This window comes from Puma concolor, chromosome B2 (genome assembly GCF_028749965.1).
Source record: "Puma concolor isolate L17-30 chromosome B2, mPumCon1.1.hap2, whole genome shotgun sequence".
Classification (NCBI taxonomy): domain Eukaryota; kingdom Metazoa; phylum Chordata; class Mammalia; order Carnivora; family Felidae; genus Puma; species Puma concolor.
Window position 1 is genome coordinate 45,497,262 of NC_141671.1, and position 26,004 is coordinate 45,523,265.

The 26,004-nt window shown below is 40.4% G+C and overlaps 1 protein-coding gene across 1 annotated transcript in view; it reads left to right on the top strand.

Annotated features, from left to right (window-relative positions):
- Positions 1–5,226: 5,226 nt before the first annotated feature.
- MEP1A (meprin A subunit alpha) overlaps positions 5,227–26,004 on the top strand; it is a 43,952-nt gene continuing 23,174 nt past the window's right edge. The window contains exons 1-6 of the mRNA XM_086708388.1: positions 5,227–5,238; positions 6,813–7,020; positions 7,896–8,120; positions 12,215–12,265; positions 16,706–16,746; positions 17,438–17,513. Of these exons, the coding sequence (XP_086564514.1) occupies positions 5,227–5,238; positions 6,813–7,020; positions 7,896–8,120; positions 12,215–12,265; positions 16,706–16,746; positions 17,438–17,513 (613 nt within the window). The remainder of the gene's footprint in view (positions 5,239–6,812; positions 7,021–7,895; positions 8,121–12,214; positions 12,266–16,705; positions 16,747–17,437; positions 17,514–26,004) is intronic.

Sequence of the window (26,004 nt, forward strand, 5' to 3'; positions counted from 1 at the left end):
AGGGTCAGAGAAAAAGGGAGACACAGAGTCTGAAACAGGCTCCAGGCTCTGAGCTGTCAGCACAGAGCCCGACACGGGGCTCGAACCCACGGACTGTGAGATCATGACCTGAGCTGAAGTCGGACGCTTAACTGACTGAGCCACCCAGGCGCCCTACTTTAAACTCTTTATCAGGTAAATTACTTCTCTCTGCTTCATTATTATTATTTTTTCCTGAGGTTTCATCTTATTCTTTCATTTGGAACATATCCCTCTGTTTCCTCATTTTGCTTTTCTCTCCGTGTTTATTTCTGTGTATTAGGCGAAACAGCTACCTCTTTCAGTCTTCAAGGAACGGCCTTGTATAGGAGATGAGCCTTATCTTTCAACTTTGCCCTAGCTCTTGGTTGTCTCTTAAGGCTTTGTGATTGCCTATGCAGGTTGATTTATACTTAATAGGTCCCAGTTGTTGAGGGTGTGCCAAGACCTATCAAGTTTTGAAAGGGACGGGCAAGATATATCTCAGTCAGCACCTCGTTTCAGGTTGATTGGAAGCCAGACCTTAGCAGAAGCTTTTAAAGTATGCAAATATAGACAATTCTGCAAATATATACAGTACATACAATTGCAAATGCAGATATTTACTGTAGGATTGACCATGATAAGTCCCACAGTCACCCCTGGTGGCCTCCAGATCAGGAGAGCTGGAGATGTTCCTTGGGTAAAAAGCTCCTTTCTGGAAGATAGCAGGAGATGTAGCACGGCCAAGAGAGATCACAAACCTGGCACTTCCCAGTCTATATTCCCCGAGATCTCCTCCATAGCCAATAGATACTTGGAAAACCTGAATTCTGCCTTTCAGACTGAAGCTCCAAGACAAGAAAGTAGGTCTTTTTCGTAGAAAAGGGGGCATAGTTTTTGTCTGCTGCTTATGTAGCATCGTGGGGATGTTAGCCTGACAAAAACTATCTCTCCATTTATAGTTACAGTCTTCTGGGGCCCAGGAATACAAGCCCCTTGATCCAGAGCCAGGCAATCAAGGAGCATCCCCTGTGTGGGCTGCACATGCCCACCACCTTTAGCAGGGCAGGGTTGTGGGAGAGCACAGGGCTGGGGCACGCCCACTGACACTATCAAGATAGAGAGAGAGCACAAAAATTATTCCTGCCATTGCCTCCATCCCTGGAGAGAGCCTCAACAGGCCTCTGCTCCTCTGGCAGATGCTTTAAGATCAACAAATGAATCTCCTTCATGTATAATCTGGGTACTTTTTAAAGTGCTGCTTTTGCACTGGTCTCTGGGGTGAGTGAGTCTGTGCACAAGCGCTTTAAGAAATGTATCTCCTGGACAGGAGCCCCATTGGTTTTCAAAGCCAGACATTTTGGGGATTCCTCCTTTCACTGCAGGTTCCAAGGGCTGGAGTGCCTGATGTGGGGCACAAACCCCTCAGATCTCAGGGAGAAGTTCCGGATTCATGAGACACTTCCTGATTGTGCATTGCCACACCGTGGGTGGCGTGTGGGGCGAGACTATGTCTCTGTCACTCCTATGCATCTGGATGTAGACTTCTTACTCTTTGTTGTGAAAGAGTTGTTCAGCTAGTTTTTACGTCTTTTCCAGAGGGAATTGATCCATATGTAGTTGTAGATTCAGTGTGTCTGTGGGAGAAGGTGAGTTCAGAATCTTTCTATGATGCCTTGAAAAGTCCTGTCCTGTTTCCCTCCTAAAGGGTTAATTCTGCATTCTTTGGGTCTTTGGCTAACGGACTTTGAATCACCTTCACCTTTCTGTGACGTGGTTTCAGAGGGTGAGGAAATTAGAGATTCTCTTAAAATTACCTTCCTCAAAAATAAATAAATAAATAAATAAAACAACTCAACACATCAACTCAGCAATTCCACTTATTGGAATTTGTTCTAAGGCAATAACACGAAGTACATACAATTGCAAACGCAGATATTTACTGTAGTATTGACCATGATAAGCAAAATCAACTGAAAATAACCACTCTATCCACAACACAAACTTCATTAGTTAAAGCCAGTATATCCATTCAATGGAACTATATGTAGCCCCGGAAAGGCATTTTGTTAAAGAATATCTATCGACATGGGGAAACATTTATAAGCCAGGCTATGAATGTAATATAACTAACATTTGCACAAAAAAAAAAAAAAAAAGAAAGCATGGAGAAAATTCTAGGACATATACTAAGATGCTAACTGATTATTTTGGGTAGTGGGATTAAAGTTAGCATTTTCCTACAGTGTTTTCCAGTCTTTCATACTGAATAACTACTAATTAAGTTTATAAAAGAAACTAGTAAGTTTGTAACTATAAATTAATTTTATAACAAAACTGAATAAATATTATTTTTCAAAAGCTGAGGTATCTGAAGATGCCACAGTTTTTTGTTGTTGTTATTGTTGTTGTTGTTTTGGGTGGGGCTGTTCATTGGTGAGAGCCAGTTGAGGGAAAACTGAGCACTGATATATGCTCTCAAGAAGGATAATTTAGCAAAAATAGATGAAATTCTAACTCAATATTTCCTTTAAAGAAAATTTTGATGACCAAAAACTAAGTGAATAAAAATTTATATCACTATTATATATATATTTATATACATATATACCATATATACATATATAATATATGTATACACTATATATACATATATAATATATATATACAAAATTTTTTATTTTATTTAAAAAAAAATTTTTTTTTGACATTTATTTATTTTTTTGAGACAGAGAGAGACAGAGCATGAACGGGGGAGGGTCAGAGAGAGGGGGACACAGAATCTGAAACAGGCTCTAGGCTCTGAGCTGTCAGCACAGAGCCAGATGCGGGGCTCGAACTCACGGACCACGAGATCATGACCTGAGCCAAAGTCGGCCGCTTAACCGACTGAGCCATCCAGGCGCCCCTATACAAAATTTTTTTAAATGAAAGATAACTGACTGTGTCAAAAGTGAGACTTATGGTGACTTTTCTCTTCTTTTTAATATATTTTTAAACTTTAAATATTATATACTTCATAATGTACGCGTTACCACGCTATAAATATATATTTTTTTCCTGATCCAGTAAATGAAAAGGCTGAACTCTCAGGAAAAGCTAAGTTTAAGGGCCTTGAGGACAAAAATGTGCAAGGTTCTTCTTGGTTTTCTCCTTAGCATCCACCATGGACCCAAGTGCATTTTGGTAACTGGATCAAATACCAGCTGGATGGTTACTGTGTCAAGGTGGATTCATGTTCCTTCTATGTGAGTAACTGCAAACTCAGTGACATGTTAAACTAAATAAATACATTAAATAAATAAAGATGAATAGCATAAGAATTGTTTTCAGAATTGAGAATAGAGCAGTTCTGTTTCTTCGGGAAAATAGTTGGCGGTAAAGCGATAGATCCCGGGATGAGAATAAAGAGCTTTTCTAAACATACAGCCAACCATCAATTGCTCTTTTGGTTTTGTGGCCAGAATCTGGGGATCCACCCTCAGCATTTGTCTCTTATCCAGACAGACTTGTCTGGATACGGACTTGTTAACTACGTAGGGATGCGTGGTGATTGGGAAAAAGCATCGGAACAACGTTGTTTCCATTTGCTCAGTAACTTGATGGTCCAAATCCAAAGCAGATGGTTGAGTCTTCTCTAAAACATGTGGACTCAGGACTATGAAATCCTGCCTGAGGCTCAGAGGCTGTTAAGAAACCTATCAAATTAAATTCATGCTAGGCCTCTGGGAATGGAGATGGCATTCCTCCATGGAGATAGTCCTCAGTGCGGAAACAATAGCAGTTAAATTACGTATTGATAAAGCATTTGATACATGGTAAAACATTTCTCCACATTTAAAATTCCCTTGACCTAGTAGTAAAAGAGGGAGAACACGTCTCATTAGCCCCATATTTTTGAAGAATAAATCCAAACATAGACTATTCTGCCCAATGTCATCTGGTGCGTTAGTGGAAGAGATAGGATGTGAACACCAGGGTTCCTGATTTTTTTTTTTTTTTATTTAAAATTTTTTTTTTTCAACGTTTATATATTTTTGGGACAGAGAGAGACAGAGCATGAACGGGGGAGGGGCAGAGAGAGAGGGAGACACAGAATCGGAAACAGGCTCCAGGCCCTGAGCCATCAGCCCAGAGCCTGGCGCGGGGCTCGAACTCACGGACCGCGAGATCGTGACCTGGCTGAAGTCGGACGCTTAACCGACTGCGCCACCAAGGCGCCCCCCCTGATTTTTTTTTTTAAAAGTCAGTCTTATTGACATATAATTTACATACAACAAAATCTGCCAGTTTTAAGTGTATAACGCCTTGATTTTTGACAAACTTATACGGTTACACAACCACCAACGCAGTCAGGATATAGAATATTTTCATTACTCCCACAAGTTTCTTTCTGTCCTTGGTAGTCCGTTTCCTTCTACCGCCATCCTTTGGTCCCTGGCAACTGCTGATTTGGATTCTACTACTATAGTTTTGCTTCTTCTGGTGTTTTATATAAGTGGAGTCATACAACATATGGTCTTGTATCTGACTTTGAGAGCTCAGCATCACGCTTTTGAGGTTTATCCATGTTCTTGTGTGTGCCAATAGTCCAATTGTTTTTTCATTGTTTAGGAGTACTCAATGGTGACAGTGTTTTATTGTGCATTCTATTTTATTTTAGTAGAAGTCTGCTGTGATCTATGTGATCAGTAAATACATCATGATTTGTTCATCTATTTCCCTTTGGCCCATCTTTACCTTGGGATCTACTAGTAACGCTGAGAGATGCTTACCTCCCCATGATGTTCTCCTCTATCTAAGCTCCATGAGGGCAAGGACAGTGTCTGTCTGGTTCACGGGTGTTTTCCTAATGCCTAAGACAATGCCTGGCACAGAGGACGTGCTCAATAAAGGAATTGTGGACAAATGCATGGATGAACAAAGGAATGAATGAACCCGATATGGTGGTCTAGCTAATCAGGTAAGAAGGAAACTGCCCTGGAAAGAGAACCACATTACTAAGCTCATTTCTCTGTTTTGATATTTTTCAGGTTCTGGGTACTATATACAACCTCTCTGAGCTCAGGCTTATAAAATGAGGACAATAGTTTTTACCTTATGGGATTGCTATGAGAATTGAATGAATTGGCTTATGTAAAGCATCTTACACAGTGCCAGGTCATAAGTGCCTAATAAGTCATCTGGTTAGTATCATCATAATCGCTCTTATTTGGATAAGAAGAAATGGCGCTCAAGGTAGGAAACTTTGTAGGCAGTTAGCAAAGTGCTCTTCCCAGAAATTCTATTAAAAAACCTAAGGGACGGCTAGTTTTCTTCCTTTCCTGTTATGTAGCGTCACTTAGCCCATCCATTCACAGGACGTCATTGACTGGCATCCTTGCTTGCATGTTTGTGCAGAGCTGTCTTCATGCGTGTTTTGCAAAGTGGCTGCCACCGTAGTCTTCCTGCTCTCGCCATTGGTAATTAGAAGATGAATTTATGTTTAAAAATTTGATTCAGCATATGAATGTGAGCAGACCTGACAGATGAATGTCAGGAAGACCTCTTAGCTCATCTATTTACTGTGACTAATTACTCTCAGAATTTCCAGTAATGCCCCCACATAGGTCCTCCTGATACCCTCCCCTGTGCTAACTCAGATTCCTATTAAGGTGTCAGATATTGCGACTGGCCCTGAAAATAGGAGATGGCCACTTGCATAAGAGAATCTGCTGTCCCCAAAACAATTTTGTGGTTTTCAAGGGGAAATGGGATTATAATTCCCATTTGTCTTCTAAAACGATTGACCTTGTTCTCTGGATTGAGTTACGTGTGTGACTTACCATCATCTTGCTTCCATTAAATGACCTCTGAAACTGAATGACCTCTCCCAGGACAAAGAAAAATCCTCAAGCCAAGCCTCACCCATTCTTTCTCCGACAGCATCTCTTTCTGAAGAATTTCATCTGTCCACACGTGACTCACCCTACCCTGTAGCTTTGGTGTTATTCTCAATGACTAACACTGTCTCCCTCCTTAAAACACTTTAGAGCCCCAAAATCCTCAGATGGCCAGGAAGGTCTTTGTATCTAATAATTAAGCATCCCTTTTGCAATTTAAGCTTGTTTCTCTGTACCCTAACTTCAAGGACAGTAGTGTCGAAATAAATTTCCAAGCCCAGATGGAGCCACTCTTGCCCAGTAAACAGAACTTCTGTGATCCTGTAAATGCTCCACGTGACCAGAAATGCAATGTATCCAGTCAACCAGTCTCCAGCCAACAAGCCGACCTCAGGCTTTATGCTTATTTCTTGTTCCTCGATCTAAATAAGGTCAGATATGCGACCCCAGTCGATCATGCCCTGTTTCTGTGTTGCCACTTCCAATGCTTTGTGGAACATGCTCTTGCCCAAAATCCCTCAGGAGGAGCACGCCACTGTTCGTGAGCCACAGTGCCCCCACCCCCATCTGTGGATTATTTCCCTTGGATAAGGGACATCAAACTTATTGCTCAGTTGTTTTACGTTTGTCATTTGACACTAGAAACCCGAACTCTTCCTCTTTAGAACCACGTTTCCTTTTAAAGGAAAGCCCATCCCAATGGTGTTCCCTTTACTCAGGAATTCCCATGTGTTTGGTCTTCCTCCTAGATGCCATGGTCTAACCTGGCCTCTTGGGCAGTAATGATCTTTGTAATTAGCAGAGGTTATAGATTTTTCCTAAAACCAGGGGCAATCCTGTATCTTTCCGCTGAGTCTGTTTCAACTTCAATACGTAGGAAGGGAATCGGCAAACAGAAAAGTAAGTCTCTTATCTGATTCTTCCCCACAGCATGAAAGATGGGTGACTGTATGCTCTTTCGATCCTACAAAGGAGGAAAAGCTGAAACCAAACCCACTGAATGCCGACCTGGATACGGAGAGTAGCTTATCAGGGGTCTCAGTGCCCAGGATAGTAGGATGTCTCTACTTGGCTCTCCAGTGGAGGCCACTGGGATTGGTGTTGGTACAGGGCAACGTGGAGTTGCCTGCACAGATCAGTGGGTCTCATATTTCCCATATAGGGTTCACCGTCATGCTTGTTAAAAATGCAAAATTTCAAGCTGCACCCCAGAGAGGCTGTTCCTGGACGTGTTCTGAAGTGGATTTCTGCACCAAAGATCTTTCTAATTCTTAATATTGTATATGTCCCTGCTAGGAAAAACTGGAGGCTGCTATGATCTTTTGATTTTTTTTTTTTTTTTTTTTTTTTATTAAAAAGGAGTCGGGTGTAAGGTAACTACTAACCACAGTCAGAATGGAAGCATCTGGTTATTGTCAATTCCCCAGGGTCCTGTTTATCAAAGTGTCTTCCATAGACTACCTGGCTGTCACCCTCAGGTAGATTCCTGGCTCTCACCCCTGACCTGAATTAGAATTTCCAAGTCCCAGGCCCAGCCATGTTTATTTATTTATTTTGAGAGAGACAGTGCAAGTGGGGGAGGGGCAGAGGGAGAGAGAGAGAGGGGAGAGAGAGAGAATCCCAAGCAGGCTCCACACCTGTCAGCACAGAGCCCGATGCAGGGCTTGAACTCACGAACCTCGAGATCACGACCTGAGCCGAAAACCAAGAGCTGGAGGCTTGCCTGCCTGAGCCATCCAGGTGCCCCAGGAATCTGTACTTTAAAAGACTTTCCAGGGTGCTTTTGAAAGATACTATAGCTGTTTTCCTAGCGGCTAAGTCTTCTTAGTAAAAGGTTGGAGACGGACGCTATTGGAATGGGGGCCCTGCATGCTGCGGCCTGATGGCCGAGCCTCTCGCCTGGGCTGTAGCTGTAGGTAGAAACAGCTGACTCACAGGTGGTATTTTAGGAACATTGCCAGGAGCCCTGTGGGTTTGGTCAGGTCTCTTCATCTTTCTGTGTCAGTGTTTTAGTCTTTACCATGGGCATGAGAGGAGTGCCTGCTTCACGGAATTGTTGTGGGGATTCAAGGAATAGCTATACTTTAGATCCGCGGAACAGCGTCTGGCCCACAGTAAAAGCTGTGGACACGACAGTTGCTGCTGCCGCTCACTTCGACAGTTTGCCAGTTCTTGCTCTGAGCACCTTTGAGCCCTGGTTACACGTCGATCGCCTGGAGCAACAGCAAAGGCAGTTGTGTCAGAGGTTAACCGATGGACTGATAGTCTGTTGAGGGCAAGCTCAGTGAGTGAAGCAGAAAGGGGCACGTGGAGGAGGCAGAGGGCAGGGAGCATCCCTGAGAAGGGCCTGGGGGGATAGGACTTTGCCGGTCTGGAGGGGGGTCCTGGCCTCCGCTTGGATGAGGCGAGAGGGTGTGTGACAAACAGGGGACGGCTTCCCTGGCCCCACCTGCCACTGTCTTTTCTCTTCCAATCGTCACAGCACTTTCTCAATCGGTCAGTTTATGAAACGTCCTCCCTGAGATCAAAGCAAACCGCTGCATCCAATAGCTTCAGAGAAAATCCCATCTTACTGTATTTCATCCCACATGATTACAAAGTGCCTACTGTGCGCTAGACACCGGAGCAGGTACGGAAAGTAAAATGTGACCCTTGCCCCGTGGAGCGCCTGATCTAGCTTTGAACTGCAAAGCCATAAACTCTTTAAACCTGGGACTTAAGACTCCAGCCTTGCTCACTTGACACTCCGGGACATGAAGTGCCTAGGACTGCAAACAGCTGGTAACTGATTAACGTCCGCAGTCAAGATCATGAAAAGAAAGTCGTTAGAGACAGGTTGTGTCTGCCGAAGACCTATGATCCCATCAGTGGATGTTCGGCTGAGCAAGGAGTGTGCTGGGCTTTCGTGTTCTTATGGCCCGTCTTTTGCCAGAAGGCAGTGTGTACGGTGGGAAAGAGCTATAGCTTACTGAGCGCTTCCTAGGTTTCTGGTGCCTGTGGTTTCCGTAGGTTATCTTTCAATCCTTACAGCAGCTTAACTAGGCACTGCTGTCCATTTCACACACGGAAAGCAGGTGCTCATAATGGCACAGCTAGCCAACGGCAGAAGTGGGATTTGAGTTCCTGTCCATCCGATTCCCAGAGCCGTTGTTAGAGTATATCGTTTAGATAAGGATAAGAAGGAAGGGAACGATAAATGCACATCGGGAGGCAGGGAAAGGTGGGGAGAATTCAACAGCCCCGCAAGTGCCTGTTTGAAAAGCTAACAGGAGAGATTTTAGCAGGAGGGGGACCAAGGCAAGAGTGTTGCCCTTTTCTTTAGAAAACAAATAGCAAAGTCCTAAACCCCTGCTTCCTGGCTTCGGAATGAACAAATACTCATTCTTTTAATTGCTTCAAAATTTGAGAAAAATTAAACCATACATTTAAGAAATTAAAGCCTCCTGTGTTTTCCTCTCTTATACTCAGAGCCAATTATTCTCACAAAGTTTATGTTTCTCATGAAGTCTCCTGTTTATCTAGTCCCTCCCCACCCCCCTTTTTTAATCATCAAGATTGTATTTGCTGACCTAAGCCATCTTTAGCCATTGGGCAAGTTTGGGTTCTTTTTGAGAACACTGGTGGCTTCCCGTGGTTCGAGAGTGTGGGCAATGGCTCTCTACCCGCCCTTATGACCTCACACTCGATGGCTGCAGTGACAAGGAAGTCCGTCGCAGATCTCTGCCCATCCAAGGCTGACTCCGGGCTGTCATGCCTCCTGTTTTATTGCTCCGGAAGCCCACTCTCTGCCTGAGGAAATGCTTTTCTGACAGGAAGTGCTCTTCTGACCACAGGACTGGCCCACCTGCCCACAAAGTAGGTCTGAGATGGAGACAGGCAGGCCCTGGACCTTGAAGATTGCTGATATCAGAGACTGTCATACGTCCTGCATGCAAGAGTCGGAGGGCATGTAAATATACGCAGTCCTGTGCTGGGGCAGGTACAGCCCATACTGAACACCTCTTCCCCACACTGCATTCGGTGGCATAGTGTTGGTAGCTTGAAATTAACCCTGGTAGGGATATTTACAGCCAGGAAATCAACAAACGCTACACCTAAAAGCTTGTTCCCTCTGAGATCTGGTTGTTGAACATTTATCCGTGCATGACTGGTACTTTCTTTCTCCCAGTATAAATACATTTTTCCAGTTCTTTACTATTACAAAAAAAAAACAACCCACAATGATATGGTACTTCGTTATATGGTACTTTGTATACACGTCTGTGAATCTCTATTTAGAGTATATAACTGGAAGTGGAGTTTTTAGCTTGTAAACTATGCACATTTCAACTTACTAGATAGCATCGATTGCTGGTCTGCCAGCAGTGTGTAAGATTTCCTATTTCCTCACTTTCTTGTTGACATTTGGTATGGCCAGCCTTCTTCATTTACGCCAATCTGAGCTTGAGGTAGCATTCATTGTTATTTAAACTATTTTTTGGGGCGCCTGGGTGGCTCAGTCGGTCAAGCGTCCGACTTCAGCTCAGGTCACGATCTCGCGGTCTGTGAGTTCGAGTCCTGCGTCGGGCTCTGTGCTGATGGCTCAGAGCCTGGAGCCTGCTTCCGATTCTGTGTCTCCCTCTCTCTCTGCCCCTCCCCCGTTCATGCTCTGTCTCTCTCTGTCTCAAAAATAAATAAACATTAAAAAAAACTGATATTTTTCTGATTACTTGTGAGGTTGAAAATCTTTTTACATGTTTATTGGACATTTGGGAGGTTTGTGGTGAATTTTGTGTTCACACTTTGCCCGTTTTTCTCTCGGATCATCTCTCTCTCTATTTCATATTTATTTGTAGGTATTCCTTTATATACCCTGGATAACTTACTCTCACTCAATTATATGCAGTATCAAAGTCTTCTTCCATCTGTGGCCGATCTTTTAACTATACTGTTGTGTCTTTTGTCACAAAAATTTTAAATCCTGATATAGTCAAACTTACTATGCTTTATATGGTTTTTTTTTTTATTGTTTAAGCAATATTTTCTGACCTCAAGGTTAAAAGCATTTTTTCCTATATTTTTTTCAAAGTTTAGATTTTTGTATATACATCTTTAATCTATTCAGTTTGTGTGTGTGTGTGTGTGTGTGTGTGTGTGTATGAATGGTGTATGAATTTAATTTTTTCCTCATATGGAAATGCTGTTGTCCCCACATTACTGTTGAAAGACTAAAGTTTCCCTATGGACTTTTTGGCTCCTGTCATGTGAAATTCCCATATAGTCTTGCATCTGTTTTGATAGTCTATTCCATTCTGTAGACTAATTTTTCTGTCTTTTTTGGCAATAACACACTCTCTACTATAACTTCAAAAAATTCTTGATATTCCATTAGGGCAGTTCTTTCTCCTTGTTCTTTCTTTTCAGTTTTCTGATCTACTGTTGGAAGTTTACTTTTTCATGTAAATTTCAGAAAGGGTTTGTCAGTTCATCAAGTTTCACAAGAAACTTGGCAAGATTTTTATTGGAAAATCACTTAATTTATAGACAAATATCAAAATAATGACCATCTTTATTACATGAAGTCTTCCCATTCATGAATATTTTATAGATATAAATATGTGTGTGTGTGTGTGTGTGTGTGTGTGTGAATAGATCTATGTCCTCTGATAATTGCTCAAAACATTTCCATAAAATTTTAATTATTTTTATTGGATTTAAGTACTTTATAGATATTTTATAGATTGTTTTGATTTATACTGTGGAATGGGTTTTTTTTATCTGTTATATTACATGAACAGTTTTTGCTGCTATATAGGAATGTTATTGCTGGTGTATGGAAATGTTACAGGTTTTTATATATTCATCTCAATATTATCCTTTTCAAACCTTTCCCTGGTCTGGGGAGCTGGAGATTTTATGTTAAACTTGGTATCTGTTCTTAAAAGGATCAATGACATTTCCTTTGGCTATTTTTTTTAATGCCACAGTACATATGTGAGGGTCAAAGTTTCTAAAATGACGGCCAGGGCAAGGTCCGAAAAGTATTTATCACAAGGTGTATTTGCTAAATGTGTTCACTTGCAACAATGATTTGGATTAGATCCACTTGTGTTCTGTCTTTCATCTTGTTTTGTGCCCACATAGCAGCTGTATCTGTAAGTAGAGTTCTTCTGTTATGAGTGTTCAGAAATATTAATTCTGGTATATGTTACCCATATTCTGTATATTTATTTCTTTCAGATTAAACATCTCTCTAAAGGAAATGGTAAGAATCCATTGAAATGCATAGAGAGTGTTTCTGAACTTTCTTTTGTTCAGCAAGATTAATAAGAATTTTTCCCTACTTTTAACAGTGCATGATGAAGATTTTGATGAACAGAGGGATATTTCAGAAATCAATTTTGGTGGGTATAATTTCTGCATTATTAATGCCTTGAAATAATTTTAAATCTTATGATACAATTGCTGAACAGCTCTTATCTCCATGATAGAGTACTGGGTAACTTTAGGGGAGAAATATCTATTGGTGTTTCTTTGGAATTTGCTAAGTTTCTGAAAAATGGAAATGATAGACCACATTTTCTAGAGAAACTAGTGAGTGCTCCATGGATTTAGAAACATATAACATGATTTTTGTTTACAAAAATTTCAGTGTTCCTGTCTTTATTTTGAAAAAAGGAAAGAAAAGTAGATGATTATTCTTCTTGCTATATATATATACATATATATATGTATATATATATATATTTTTTTTTGTATGTACATGTAATATATGCCTAGGGCTATATTTAGTGGGGGAGGGGGGAACCCAGCCCCTCTACTGGTGTGTCATATTCATTAACACCTGTTTGCTTAGGATTTAGAGAGTGTAAAGGTATTCCATTTCAACATCTTGGCTGCAAACGTTTTTATTGAAGAACTCCAGCAATCTGGTCCATTACCAAGAGGAGAGAGAAGCTTTTCTCTCTCTTGTTCTGTTTCTAAAATGAAGGAGAAGCCTTTACATTCTGGGTATGTTTGGTTAGGATCGGTGGGAAACAGATATTCACGATCCTAAATACCTTATCAAGAGATTTCGTATCCAATTGCCAAATCCTGTAATAGAGTAAGCACTAATTTTCATTTTGCAAGAGGGGACAGGAAGCTCCTTGTGGTGGAGGTGATCTGCCCAGATCACAGATGGCAATGATGGGGCTCACCTCCAGTTCTTCTAACTCAACCCAGTGCTATTTGCAGACTACAAAACTGGAAAAACCCACAGCTAAAAGTCAAATTTCTGTGGCTTTGTCCCATTTACAGGAAAGGGAGGCTAGTTGACATATAATTGGAAGAGCTTGAAATAGTTTTAAAGAAATAGTTCGGTAAGGTAAATGGGTGAACGGGTCCCAAGACTTCAGAGCCAGGCATGAAATCATCTCTCTTTGGTCAGGCGATCGAGGTGTATGTACCTGAGAGGATCGGCTGTATTTTAAAACAGGGCTGGCACTAGAGTTAGAGTTTTTTCCTTATCACATCCTTATTTTTCTAGACAAGATCATTCTTCTATCTTAGAGCCATTGTTTTCATCTCCACCACCCGCTCTGAGCTGTGTGACTCCAATGAAGAAATTTTACCATGTGGGTTTTTTCCTCTCTTTAGGTCATTCCAACCAAGCTGCTAGGATTGTTAGGGTTAGCTACATAGCCGGATCCTACATCACAAAAACTGTTCGGGAGAAACCACACACCGGAAATTGTTACCTTTTTACCTATCTTGTCTCCATGCCTCACAATTTAACCTTTCTATCCCAAGATTTGCTTTTTTTCAGACTTTTCATTTCACTTAAAGAAATTCCCCCCGTCTGGATCAGTAGGCTCAGATCCTCAGAGCTGCCCCAACTCTTATCTGTCTCCCAACATGCACACCATCTATCAGCAAATGCTATTAGATCTGCCATCAAATTATATCACGAGTTGTGACTTTTGAGCACTTTCCCTTTACCTGTGTTGCTCTAAGGCATCTGGGTCTGGCCAGGTTCTTGCGGTGGCCTCATAACTGTTCTTGCCTTCCTGCCCTCACCCTGCACAAGGCTCTTCCTCCCAAAGTAGACAGAGCTCTCCTTCTGATATGATTCGGGCCACGTCACTTCTCTTATCCAATCTTCCAATCTCCCAACACTGACCAGTGCTGGTTGACATCTTGTCCAACACAGAATAAAGCCCCTGGAACCTTGATTCCCCAAATGTGTTCTGCAGGTCAGTATCACTTGAACCACCTAAGAGCTTTCCTAGAAATGCGGCATCTTGGGTCTCACCCCCACCTCCCTTTTTACAGACCCCAGCTGATTCCCTGCACATTAAAGTTTGAGAAGAGCTGAACTTAGCCAGCCGTCTGATCTCTCCTTTTTTTTTTTTTTTTCTACTTTCTCCCTTAATTACTTGGATTTTCCAGCCACCCTGACCTCATAGCTATTCCTCTACAAAGGTGGTCCTCAGTGTGTGGTCCCCCAGCCAGAAGCATTAGCATCGCCAGAGAACTTATTAGAAACGAAAATTCTCCGGCCCTGCCCCAGACTTGCTGACTGAGAAGCCCTGAGGGTAGGCTCCGCCATCTGTGTTTAAGAAGCCCTCAGGGGATTCTCAGGCTAAAGTTTGGAAAGCTGCTCTGAGACATCAAGGCTTTCCTCATTTCTATTTGCTGTTGCCTTTGCCCTCAATACTCTTCCTTTATTCCCCATTCCATCAGATTTCTGCTTAAATGCCACCTTCTCAGGGAAGCCTCCCCTGACCACCCTTTATAAAATGTCAACCCTCCCCTGCCTCAACACTTTCCCCCTGTTGTTCTTTTTTTCTTTTATTGCTCTTTTCTCCATCTGCTACTCAAGTTCATTTATCTGTGTGTCTCTCCTCCCTCCCCAGTCAAGAATATCACCTCCTTGAGGGCTTTGTTTTATTCCGTTACATCCCCAGCAGGTAGAACAAATTCTGGGACACATTAGGCACTTAATAAATATATATGCTGCACGAGCAACTTGGGTAGTGAATCTCCTGAGGCTTCTTTTTAAGGGATATGTGCTTCTTTGAGAATTCCTCCCCCCAGCTGCTCTACTCTCTCATACCTCCATGACCTCATCTATGCTGACCAGCCTGGGCGCCAAGGTCTGAATGGGCTTGTTCATATCACTCTGGAAAAGTCCAGCTCTCACCTGCATCCCTAATCCAAACCAGGTGTCAGGAAATGTATGCTTTGGTCATGACATGCCTAAGGCAGAGAGGGGATAGACCAGCACATACTACCCCTATCAAAAAGGCAATTCTAGGGGCGCCTGGGTGGCGCAGTCAGTTAAGCGTCCGACTTCAGCCAGGTCACGATCTCGCGGTCCGTGAATTCGAGCCCCGCATCAGGCTCTGGGCTGATGGCTCAGAGCCTGGAGCCTGTTTCCGATTCTGTGTCTCCCTCTCTCTTTGCTTCTCGCCTGTTCATGCTCTGTCTCTCTCTGTCCCAAAAATAAATAAAACGTTGAAAAAAAAAATTTTATAAAAAAAAAAAAAAAAGGCAATTCTACACCGATGACGCAGTCGTGTCATTGCTATTTGTTTTTGTTTAATTGTACTGTGATTGTATACATAGGTTAGGCTTATGGAGGTTAGGAAATGTGTGCATGGAGGGGCACCTGGGTAGCTCAGTTGGTTGAGTGTCTGATCTTGACTTCACCTCAGGTCGCGATCTTGCAGGTCATGGGTTCAAGCCCTGCACTGGTCTCTGTGCTGATGGTGTGGTCCTGCTTGGAATTGTCTCTCTCTCCCTTTCTTTCTGTCCCTCACACACACACTCTCTCTCAAGATAAATAAATAAACTAAAAAAAAAAAAAAAAAAAAAAGAGAGAGATGTGTGCATGGGGAAAGGGTTGATACAAGGGTAGCCTTAAGTCATTAGGAAGTGAAACCACAGCTTCTCCTAATACCTACAACCCCAGGGGTGTCCTTGATCATGAACGAGCCATCAGCTTTGTCAAATGGGACCTCTGTTACCATGTGAGGCTGTGGTGATAATTCTCTAGCTTGGTTTCCCAGCTGTAAATCAGGAACTGTTCTCACAATGAAATAATCTACCGACCCTGTTTGAAGTCCTTTGTGTTTTACAGGGGAGGCTGCTTATCAAATATAAGGGTTATGATAAGAAGAGACATTCTTTTACGTGCTCATAATTTTCCCCACAAGGGTCTTCCCTTTTAAGAATCCTATTTTCAGAAACACAATGAGGCCAGACTCAAAGGATACCATCAGGGAGAAATTTTATCGTGCTAAGCTCCTGATAGATATTTGGAGATACAGTTTGAGTGGATTTATCCATATTTGCCTGGTCTTTATTGGAAGGGCATTATCTTGAGAGTACCATTGTTTATTCATGGGACAGAGAAAAATCAACCCATTTACCTACAGTCATGAAGAAGGATGGAACAATAGCAGAGAGTGCCCTGAAAAGCAAGTCAGGAGTTCTCAAGCTCCCTCAACTGTTGACCACCTAGTGCCTTACTTCCTGTCTCAAGATTCCCTTGTGCCCTCCTCAAATATGAGAGATTTGGAGTCAATGATTAAAAAGATGCCTTCTAATTCATTGCTTACTTTTAAGATTCTTGGACCAGGTTTCTTGTTGCAAAATGAGACCAAGGATGTGATAAGACATAATATTTATGGGTTGTTTACATTTACTCAATTAGAGGAAGTTTTGCCTATTTCAAAGTGACTTTTATCACATGAAGGTGAACACTGAAAGATTTACAATGGAAAAGATTAATTTTATTATGAGAAATGCCTTTTAGTAATGCTCACTCAAATATATATATTTTTTAAATCTGCATCTAGCTGAAGGCTTGGATCTCTTTCAAGGGGACATCCTCCTAAGGGTGAGTACCTGTTAAGGACATAATGACGATCCTCAGTACTGGCTGTTTTTTATGACTGGGAGCCTCTGCTGTGTCCAGCCCTGGCATGGGCACTGTGGAGGACATGAAAGAATCTAATCTATCACCTGTACCCACAGGGGCTTCAACTGTGGTCGATGATGACAAAAACAGATGAAAAATAAGTAAACAGTACAAAGAGTCTATAATTACCATATTACATGTTCACTTATTTTTCCCAGTAAGTGAATGAGAGAAGGAAATGCACCAATATATGTACCTATTTTTGAGAGACAGAGACAGAACACAAGCAGGGGAGGGGCAGAGAGAGAGAAAGAGACACAGAATCCGAAGCAGGCTCAGGCTCTGAGCTGTCAGCACAGAGCCCAACACGGGGCTTGAACTCACAAGCCGTGAGATCATGACCTGAGCCAAAGTTGTATGCTTAACCGACTGAGCCACCCAGTTGCCCCAATTCACCAATATGCTTAAAGTGACTATCTCAACTTTTAGAAATTGTAGGTCTTTTAAATTTTGTCCTTAATAATTTCTCTGAAGTTTCCAAATTGTCTATAATGAACTTCAATCACTTTGGTCATCAGAAGACAAATGTGATTAAGTTGTTTGAAATTGTATGACAGGTTGTTTGTGGTGTGAAAATTTTCCTTTTTCCATCTTTGCCTTGTTTCCACAGAACTCCAGAAATGGCCTGAGAGACCCTAACACCAGATGGAAGTTCCCCATCCCTTACATTCTGGCTGACAATTTGGGTAATATTAATTGTTTTAATTGGACACTTTGGGTTTTACTCTTCTCCCTCCCCACTCCTCCTGTTCATCAGCTTCAGATTGGGAGTAACACCATTGCATATGAGGGGTTCCACGTCCTGATGGTACTTTATCCCTTGGAATGGAATGTATGACATTACACTGACACCAGGGCAGCTTAACTGGTTGGAGATACAAGAGGTAATTTTAAAAATTACAGAATATCAAATAACAATTTAAAAATGCATAACACATTACATGTTAATAAAACCAAGGGCACCATAAAGAACAAAAATACAATGAAATATAATTTGGCTTCACCACGGTGAAAAACTTACACTTTATTTTTTTTTTAATTAATTTACTTTTTTTATGTTCGTGTCAGTATTTTCTTTTTCTTTCTTTTTTTTGTTTAAATATGAAATTTATTGTCCAATTGGTTTCCATACAACACCCAGTGCTCATCCCAACAGGTGCCCTCCTCAATAGCCATCACCCACCCTCCCCTCCCTCCCACCTCCCATCAACCCTCAGTTTGTTCTCAGTTTTTAAGAGTCTCTTATGGTTTGCCTCCCTCTCTCTCTAACCTCTTTTTTTTTTCTCCTTCCCCTCCCCCATGGTCTTCTGTTAAGTTTCTCAGGATCCACATAAGAGTGAAAACATATGGTGTCTTTCTCTGTATGACTTATTTCACTTAGCATAACACTCTCTAGTTCCATCCACATTGCTACAAAAAGCCAGATTTCATTCTTTCTCATTGTCAAGTAGTACTCCATTGTGTATATAAACCACAACTTCTTTATCCATTCATCAGTTGATGGACATTTAGGCTCTTCCCATAATTTGGCTATTGTTGAAAGTGCTGCTATAAACATTGGGGTACAAGCGTCCCTATGCATCAGTACTCCTGTATCCCTTGGATAAATTCCTAGCAGTGCTACTGCTGGGTCATAGGGTAGGTCTATTTTTAATTTTTTGAGGAACCTGCACACTGTTTTCCAGAGTGGCTGCACCAGTTTGCATTCCCACCAACAGTGCAAGAGGGTTCCCGTTTCTCCACATCCTCGCCAGCGTCTATCGTCTCCTGACTTGTTCATTTTAGCCACTCTGACTGGCGTGAGGTGGTATCTGAGTGTGGTTTTGATTTGTATTTCCCTGATGAGGAGCAACGTTGAGCATCTTTTCGTGTGCCTGTTGGCCATCCGGATGTCTTCTTTAGAGAAGTGTCTATTCATGTTTTCTGCCCATTTCTTCACTGGATTATTTGTTTTTCTGGTGTGGAGTTTGATGAGCTCTTTATAGATTTTGGATACTAGCCCTTTGTCTGATATGTCATTTGCAAATATCTTTTCCCATTCTGTCGGTTGCCTTTTAATTTTATTGATTGTTTCCTTTGCAGAAGCTTTTTATCTTCATGAGGTTTGCCTTTGGGGATGTGTCAAGTAAGAAATTGCTTCAGCTGAGGTCAGAGAGGTTTTTTTCCTGCTTTCTCCTCCAGGGTTTTGATGGTTCCCTGTGTCACATTCAGGTCCTTCATCCATTTTGAGTTTATTTTTGTGAACAGTGTAAGAAAATGGTCTAATTTCATTTTTCTGCATGTTGCTGTCCAGTTCTCCCAGCACCATTTGTCAAAGAGACTGTCTTTTTTCCATTGGATATTCTTTCCTGCTTTGTCAAAGATTAGTTGGCCATACATTTGTGGGTCCAATTCTGGAGTCTCTATTCTATTCCATTGTTCTAAGTGTCTGTTTGTGCCAATACCATGCTGTCTTGATGATTACAGCTTTGTAGTAGAGGCTAAAGTCTGGGATTGTGATGCCTCCCGCTTTGGTCTTCTTCTTCAATATTACTTTGGCTATTCATGGTCTTTTGTGGTTCCATACAAATTTTAAGATTGCTTGTTCTAGCTTGAGAAGAATGCTGGTGCAATTTTGATTGGGATTGCATTGAATGTATAGATTGCCTTGGGTAGTATTGACATTTTAACAATATTTATTCTTGCAATCCATGAGCATGGAATGTTTTTCCATTTCTTTGTATCTTCTTCAATTTCCTTCATAAGGTTTCTATAGTTTTCAGCATACAGATCTTTTACATCTTTGGTTAGGTTTATTCCTAGGTATTTTATGCTTCTTGGTACAATTGTGAATGGGATCAGTTTTTTTATTTGTCTTTCTGTTGCTTCATTATTAGTGTATAAGAATGCAACTGATTTCTGTACATTAATTTTGTATCCTGCGACTTTGCTGAATTCATGTATCAGTTCTAGCAGACTTTTGGTGGAGTCTGTTGGGTTTTCCATGTATAGTATCATGTCATTTGCAAAAAGAGAAAGCTTGACTTCATCTTTGCCAATTTCGATGCCTTTGATTTCATTTTGTTTTCTGATTGCTGATGCTAGAACTTCCAACACTATGTTAAACAACAGCGGTGAGAGTGGACATCCCTGTCGTGTTCCTGATCTCAGGGGGAAAGCTCTCAGTTTTTCCCCATTGAGGATGATATCAGCTGTGGGCTTTTCATAAATGGCTTTTATGATATTTAAGTATGTTCCTTCTATCCCGACTTTCTCAAGGGTTTTTATTAAGAAAGAATGCTGAATTTTGTCAAACGCTTTTTCTGCATCTATTGACAGGATCATATGGTTCTTATCTTTTCTTTTATTAATGTGATGTATCACATTGATTGATTTGCGAATGTTGAACCAGCCCTGAATCCCAGGAATGAATCCCACTTGGTCATGGTGAATAATTCTTTTTATATGCTGTTGAATTCGATTTGCTAGTATCTTATTGAGAATTTTTGCATCCGTATTCACCAGGGATATTGGCTTGTAGTTCTCTTTTTTTTGATACAAGAGGTAATTTAAAAAATTACAGAATATCAAATAACAATTTTAAAAATGCACAACACATTATCATGTTAATAAAACCAAGAGCACCATAAAGAACAAAAATACAATAAAATATAATTTGGCTTCACCACAGTGAAAAATTTACACTTTAAATAATAATAGAGGTGAATCTAAATATATTGTCAGCATACTGATGTCTTCCCCTGTTGTTGCAAAACAAACCCTCCATCCTTTTGAGAAATAGAAAAGTCTATATTTCACATTCTCAGAGCCCTTCCTCCTCAGAAGTAATAATTTCAATTCTTTTCTCTCTTAAGATAAAGGACTGGATAAGTTATAGTTCACTCATTGTTAGAAATAACACTTGGGGGAAATAAATAAATATTTGAAGCCACGTGTGGACACTGCCTGACCTCAAGCAGGTAACTGACAGCTGAAAAGCCATGATGATGCAATGCCTGTGCGGCCCATCTCATGGATGGGGGAAGGTCACAGCAGAGGGGAGGCTGGGACAGGCTTGCTCTATCTTTTTTTTTTTTTTTCCAACGTTTTATTTATTTTTGGGACAGAGAGAGACAGAGCATGAACAGGCGAGAAGCAAAGAGAGAGGGAGACACAGAATCGGAAACAGGCTCCAGGCTCTGAGCCATCAGCCCAGAGCCTGATGCGGGGCTCGAACTCACAGACCGCGAGATCGTGACCTGGCTGAAGTCGGACGCTTAACCGACTGCGCCACCCAGGCGCCCCTGGGCTTGCTCTATCTTAATGGGCTGCCAGGCTACTCCCACTCTCAGGAGACATAGCTTATGTTTCAATATTTTCCACCGCTGTTATTAGTGCTGATCCCTTTTCTGGAGAAGAGTTAGATATAAACAAATGCTGTTGTCCTCAGTTTTTATTTATTTATTTATTTATTTATTTATTTATTTATGGAAATTTGAGTTCTTTTTCCCCAGTGTTTGCCAGCACATTTGCAAATTTTTGGAGCACCCATATTTATTGATATGTGATTGAAGAAACATCAACTTTTGAGAGGGGTATTTGCCCCATTACACTTTTTCTTCATGTCTGTCGCACCTGCTCTGTCCCCCTTCCATCAAGACATGGACATGATTTTTGAATCACTATTATGTGCTGGCCACTGTGCCTTCACCTAATATTGTATTTAAGCTTCGCCATGCCTTGGTGAGGCAAAAGTCAGTGCCTCACAGACTTTAATGTGCGTAAGGCCCCCCTGAGGATCTTGTGAAATTGCAGAGTGGGTCAGGGGTGAGGTCTGAGATGCTGCACAGCCGATGCTAATGTTTTTGGTCTGCCGGCCACAGCTTGAGTAGCAAGGTCTCTTTAGCAGTAATGTAGGTAACAGATTAAAAGAGCAAGCTGGAAGACAGATGGCCTGAAATAAGGTAGCAGCAGTAAAGATACAACAGTGGTTCTTAAGTAGTATCACAGGAGAATCACCTTTAGGTGATTCTGGGCCCAAACCATTGGAAAGAGCCAACTTACTAGTTTCATTTTCGTTTATAATTCTTTTATCAAAGTTAAATTTACATGGATTGAAATTCACAAATCAGCGTAAAAGTCAGTGGCTTTTGATAAACATGTAAACTTATGTAACCCATGCTCCCATCACTCCAGAAATTTCCTGTGTGCATTTCCAGCCAATCTCTACCCCACGCTCCAAAAGACACGACCATTCTTTTATCTTATACATTAGTTTTACTAATGTATACCGATTTACCAATTTACTAATGTATACTGGTTTACCGATAAATGGAATCACACAGTATGTACTGTTTTGTATCCAGCTTCTTTTGCTCAACATGTTTTTGAAGATTTTCCATATTGTTGTGGACCAGTACTTAATTCTTGTTTTACTACTCAGAAATATTCCTCAGTATTATGGCAGCTGTTTATCCCTTTATCAGTTGATGGACATCGGGTTGTTTCACATTTGTGAAAGTCTTGTGTACAAGACTCTGATCATTGTGTACAAGTCTTTGTGGATATGTATTTTTTAATTTATCTTGGGCCAATGTCTAGAAACAGAATTGCTTGATCATATGGCAAATATATGTTTAACTTCAATAAAAATGCCAAGCAGGTTTCCAAAGTGGCTGTACCATTTTTCATTCTCACTAACAATGTAGCAGTGTTCCATTTGTTCCACATTTTCAGTAACATTGGCAATGTTTACCTTTTTAATTGTAGCCATTCTGGTGGTTGTAAAATGAACTCTCATTGTGATTTTAATTTGCATTTTCCTAATGACCAATGATATTTCCCACATTGTCATGTGCTATTGACCATTTGTGTATCTTTTTTTATGAAATGTCTATTAAACTCTTACCATGATTTTTTAAAAAGTTTTATTATAGTGAATATTTTCTCCCAGTCTATGACTTGCCTTTTTTGTTTGTTTTTTAAGCAGTGTATTGATTCATTAATCTTTTCAAAGAAACAACTTTTGACTTGTTAATTTTCTCTTGTTTGTCTGCTTTCTATTTTGTTGCTTTTTGCTTGTCTTTATTATTTCCTTTCTTCTACTTCCTTCCAGTTTAATTTGCTCTTCTTTTTTTATTTTTATTTTTTATTTATTTTTTTTTTTTTTTTTTTTTTTTAAATTCTTTTTTTTTTTTTTTTTCAACGTTTATTTATTTTTGGGACAGAGAGAGACAGAGCATGAACGGGGGAGGGGCAGAGAGAGAGGGAGACACAGAATCGGAAACAGGCTCCAGGCTCCGAGCCATCAGCCCAGAGCCTGAAGCGGGGCTCGAACTCCCGGACCGCGAGATCGTGACCTGGCTGAAGTCGGACGCTTAACCGACTGCGCCACCCAGGCGCCCCATATTTTTTTAACATTTTATTTATTTTTGAGACAAGGAGAGACAGAGCGTGAACAGGGGAGGGTCAGAGAGAGGGAGACACAGAATCTGAAACAGGCTCCAGGCTCTGAGCTGTCAGCACAGAGCCCGACGCGGGGCTCGAACTCACGGACGGCGAGATCATGACCTGAGCCCAAGTCGGCCGCTTCACCGACTGAGCCACCCAGGCGCCCCTGCTCTTCTTTTTTTTTAAAATGAAGGTGGAAATTTATATCATTGATTTTAAAACTTCATTTTTAGAATATAATATCTAAATCTGTACATTTTATTTGAAACTATGCTTTTACTGTTTTTCACAAATTTTGCTATGGTTGTGTCTTTATTAAAATTTAGTTTAGATATGCTCTAATTTCCTTTGCAATTTTTTTTAATCAATGGGTCAATTAGAAGTGTGCTTTTCAATTTACAAATGTCTGTAGCTCTTCTAGATATTCTATTATTAATTTCTAGTTTAATTTTGTTGAGGTCAGAGAACATATTGTATAAGATTTCAATCTTTTGAAATTTACTGAGACATGTTTCGTGGTCTACCTTTGTAACTATTCCATGTGCACTGGAAAAGAACTTGTATTTGGCTGGTTTGGGGCATGTTATTTTATCAACGTCAAATAGGTCAAGGTGACTGTGTTGTTCAAATACTTATATCTGCATAGAGTTTTGGACTTATTGTTTTATCTGTTACTGAGAGAGAGGTGTTAAACTCTTTGACTATAATTGTGCGTTTATTTCTTCTTTTTGCACTTGCTTGAAACTGCTCTTCTGTGCAAGCACATTGTCATATCATCTTGCTAAATTGACTCTTCTCATTTAGAGAAGTATCTCTTTATGTCTGGCAATCTTCTCTGTTTTGAAGTCTACTTTGTCTAATGTAAATCTAGCTACACCAACTTTATAAAACTTACTGTTTGCACTGTGCATCTTGTGCAACTTTTTACTTCCAACCTATCAATTTTTTTATATTTAAAGTGTCTCTTTTTCAGACAGTATATATTTGGGTCTTCCTTTTTTATACAGTCTATCAATCTCTGAATTTTAACTACAGTATTTGGTGTATTTATATTTAATGTAATTATTGATATAGTTTGATTTAGAACAGTTATTATTTGTCTTTTATTTTTGCTTTTATTTCTTCTTGCCTTCTTTTGGTTAAATCCAAGAATTTAAAATTTCACTTGGGGCCTGTAGTGGCTTTTCAGCTCAATCCCTTTGTATTGTTTTGTGAGACTTTGCAGTAGAGATTACAATTTGTAGACCTAATATGTGACAGTATCCTTAGACTTAATATTGTGCTGTTTTGCATAAAATGTAAGCATTTTAGAACAGTATAATTTCATTTATAACCCTTTTTTTTGTGCTATTGTTGGCTTATACTTTTCAACTGGATACTTTATAAACCTCATAATACAGTGTTATCATTTTTGCTTTAATTGTTGTCTTTTAAAGTAATGAATGAAAAAATTTCTCTATATTTACTTTTATACTTGTTATTTCTGGTTCTGTTCATTCCTCCTGGAGATCTGGGCTCTTAGCTGGTGTCATCTCTCTTTAGCCTAGTGAACTTTCTTTAGCATTTCTTGTAGAGCAAATTCTCTTCTTTCTTCAAAATCACCTCTTTTTTGCCTTCATTTTGAAGGACTTTTTTTTTTTTACTGGAAATAGAATGTAAGCTGATAGGTTTTTTCCTTCTTTCTTTAAAGTTGTAATTATTGTCCTTTTCCACATTTTATTATGAAAAAACTTAAATATACAAAAAACTAAAACCATTGTACAGTGAACACTCATATACTTATCACCTACATTATACAAACAACATTCTGCTATATTTGATTTATCTCATCTATCCATCCTGTCCATCTTTCTAAACTTCTGTCAATACATTCTATTTTTGATACATTTCAGAGTAATTTGCAGGGACCAGTATGCTTTACCCCAAACACCTGAGCATGCATACCTTTAACTGAAATTTAATATTTATTTATAGTTCTTTTTTTTTTTAATTTTTTTTTTCAACATTTATTTATTTTTGGGACAGAGAGAGACAGAGCATGAACGGGGGAGGGGCAGAGAGAGAGGGAGACACAGAATCGGAAGCAGGCTCCAGGCTCTGAGCCATCAGCCCAGAGCCTGACGCGGGGCTGGAACTCACGGACCGCGAGATCGTGACCTGGCTGAAGTCGGGTGCTTAACCGACTGCGCCACCCAGGCGCCCCTATTTATAGTTCTTTTTAATGTAAGATGTACAGAGAGTAAAATGCATGAGTCTTAACTGAACAGTTCAGTGGGTTTTATATATTACACTTCTACAATGTAAACATATTCATACAACTCCTATTAAGAGCACTTTTATCGGGTGCCTAGGTGGCTCAGTGGGTTAAGCCTCCGACTGTTGGCTTTGGCTCAGGTCATGACCTCCTGGTTCATAGGATTGAACCCTGTGTCAGGCTCTGCACTGGCAGCATGAAGTCTACTTGGGATTCTCTCTGTCCCTCTCTCTCTGCTCCTCCCTCCCTCTCTTTCTCTTTCTCTCTCTCAAAACAAATAAATAAACTTAAAAAAAAAAAGAGCATTTTTATTATCCCAGAAGGTTCTCTCATGCTATTTATAGTCCTTCTCACCCTTCCAGAAACAACTCCTTTTTTGTTGTTGTTGTTTTTGTCTGTTCTAGAATTTCATAGGAATGGAATCATATTTTATGGGGTTTTTTTTTTTTGATTACCGAGTAAAATGTCTTTGAGATTCACCAATGTTGTTGTGT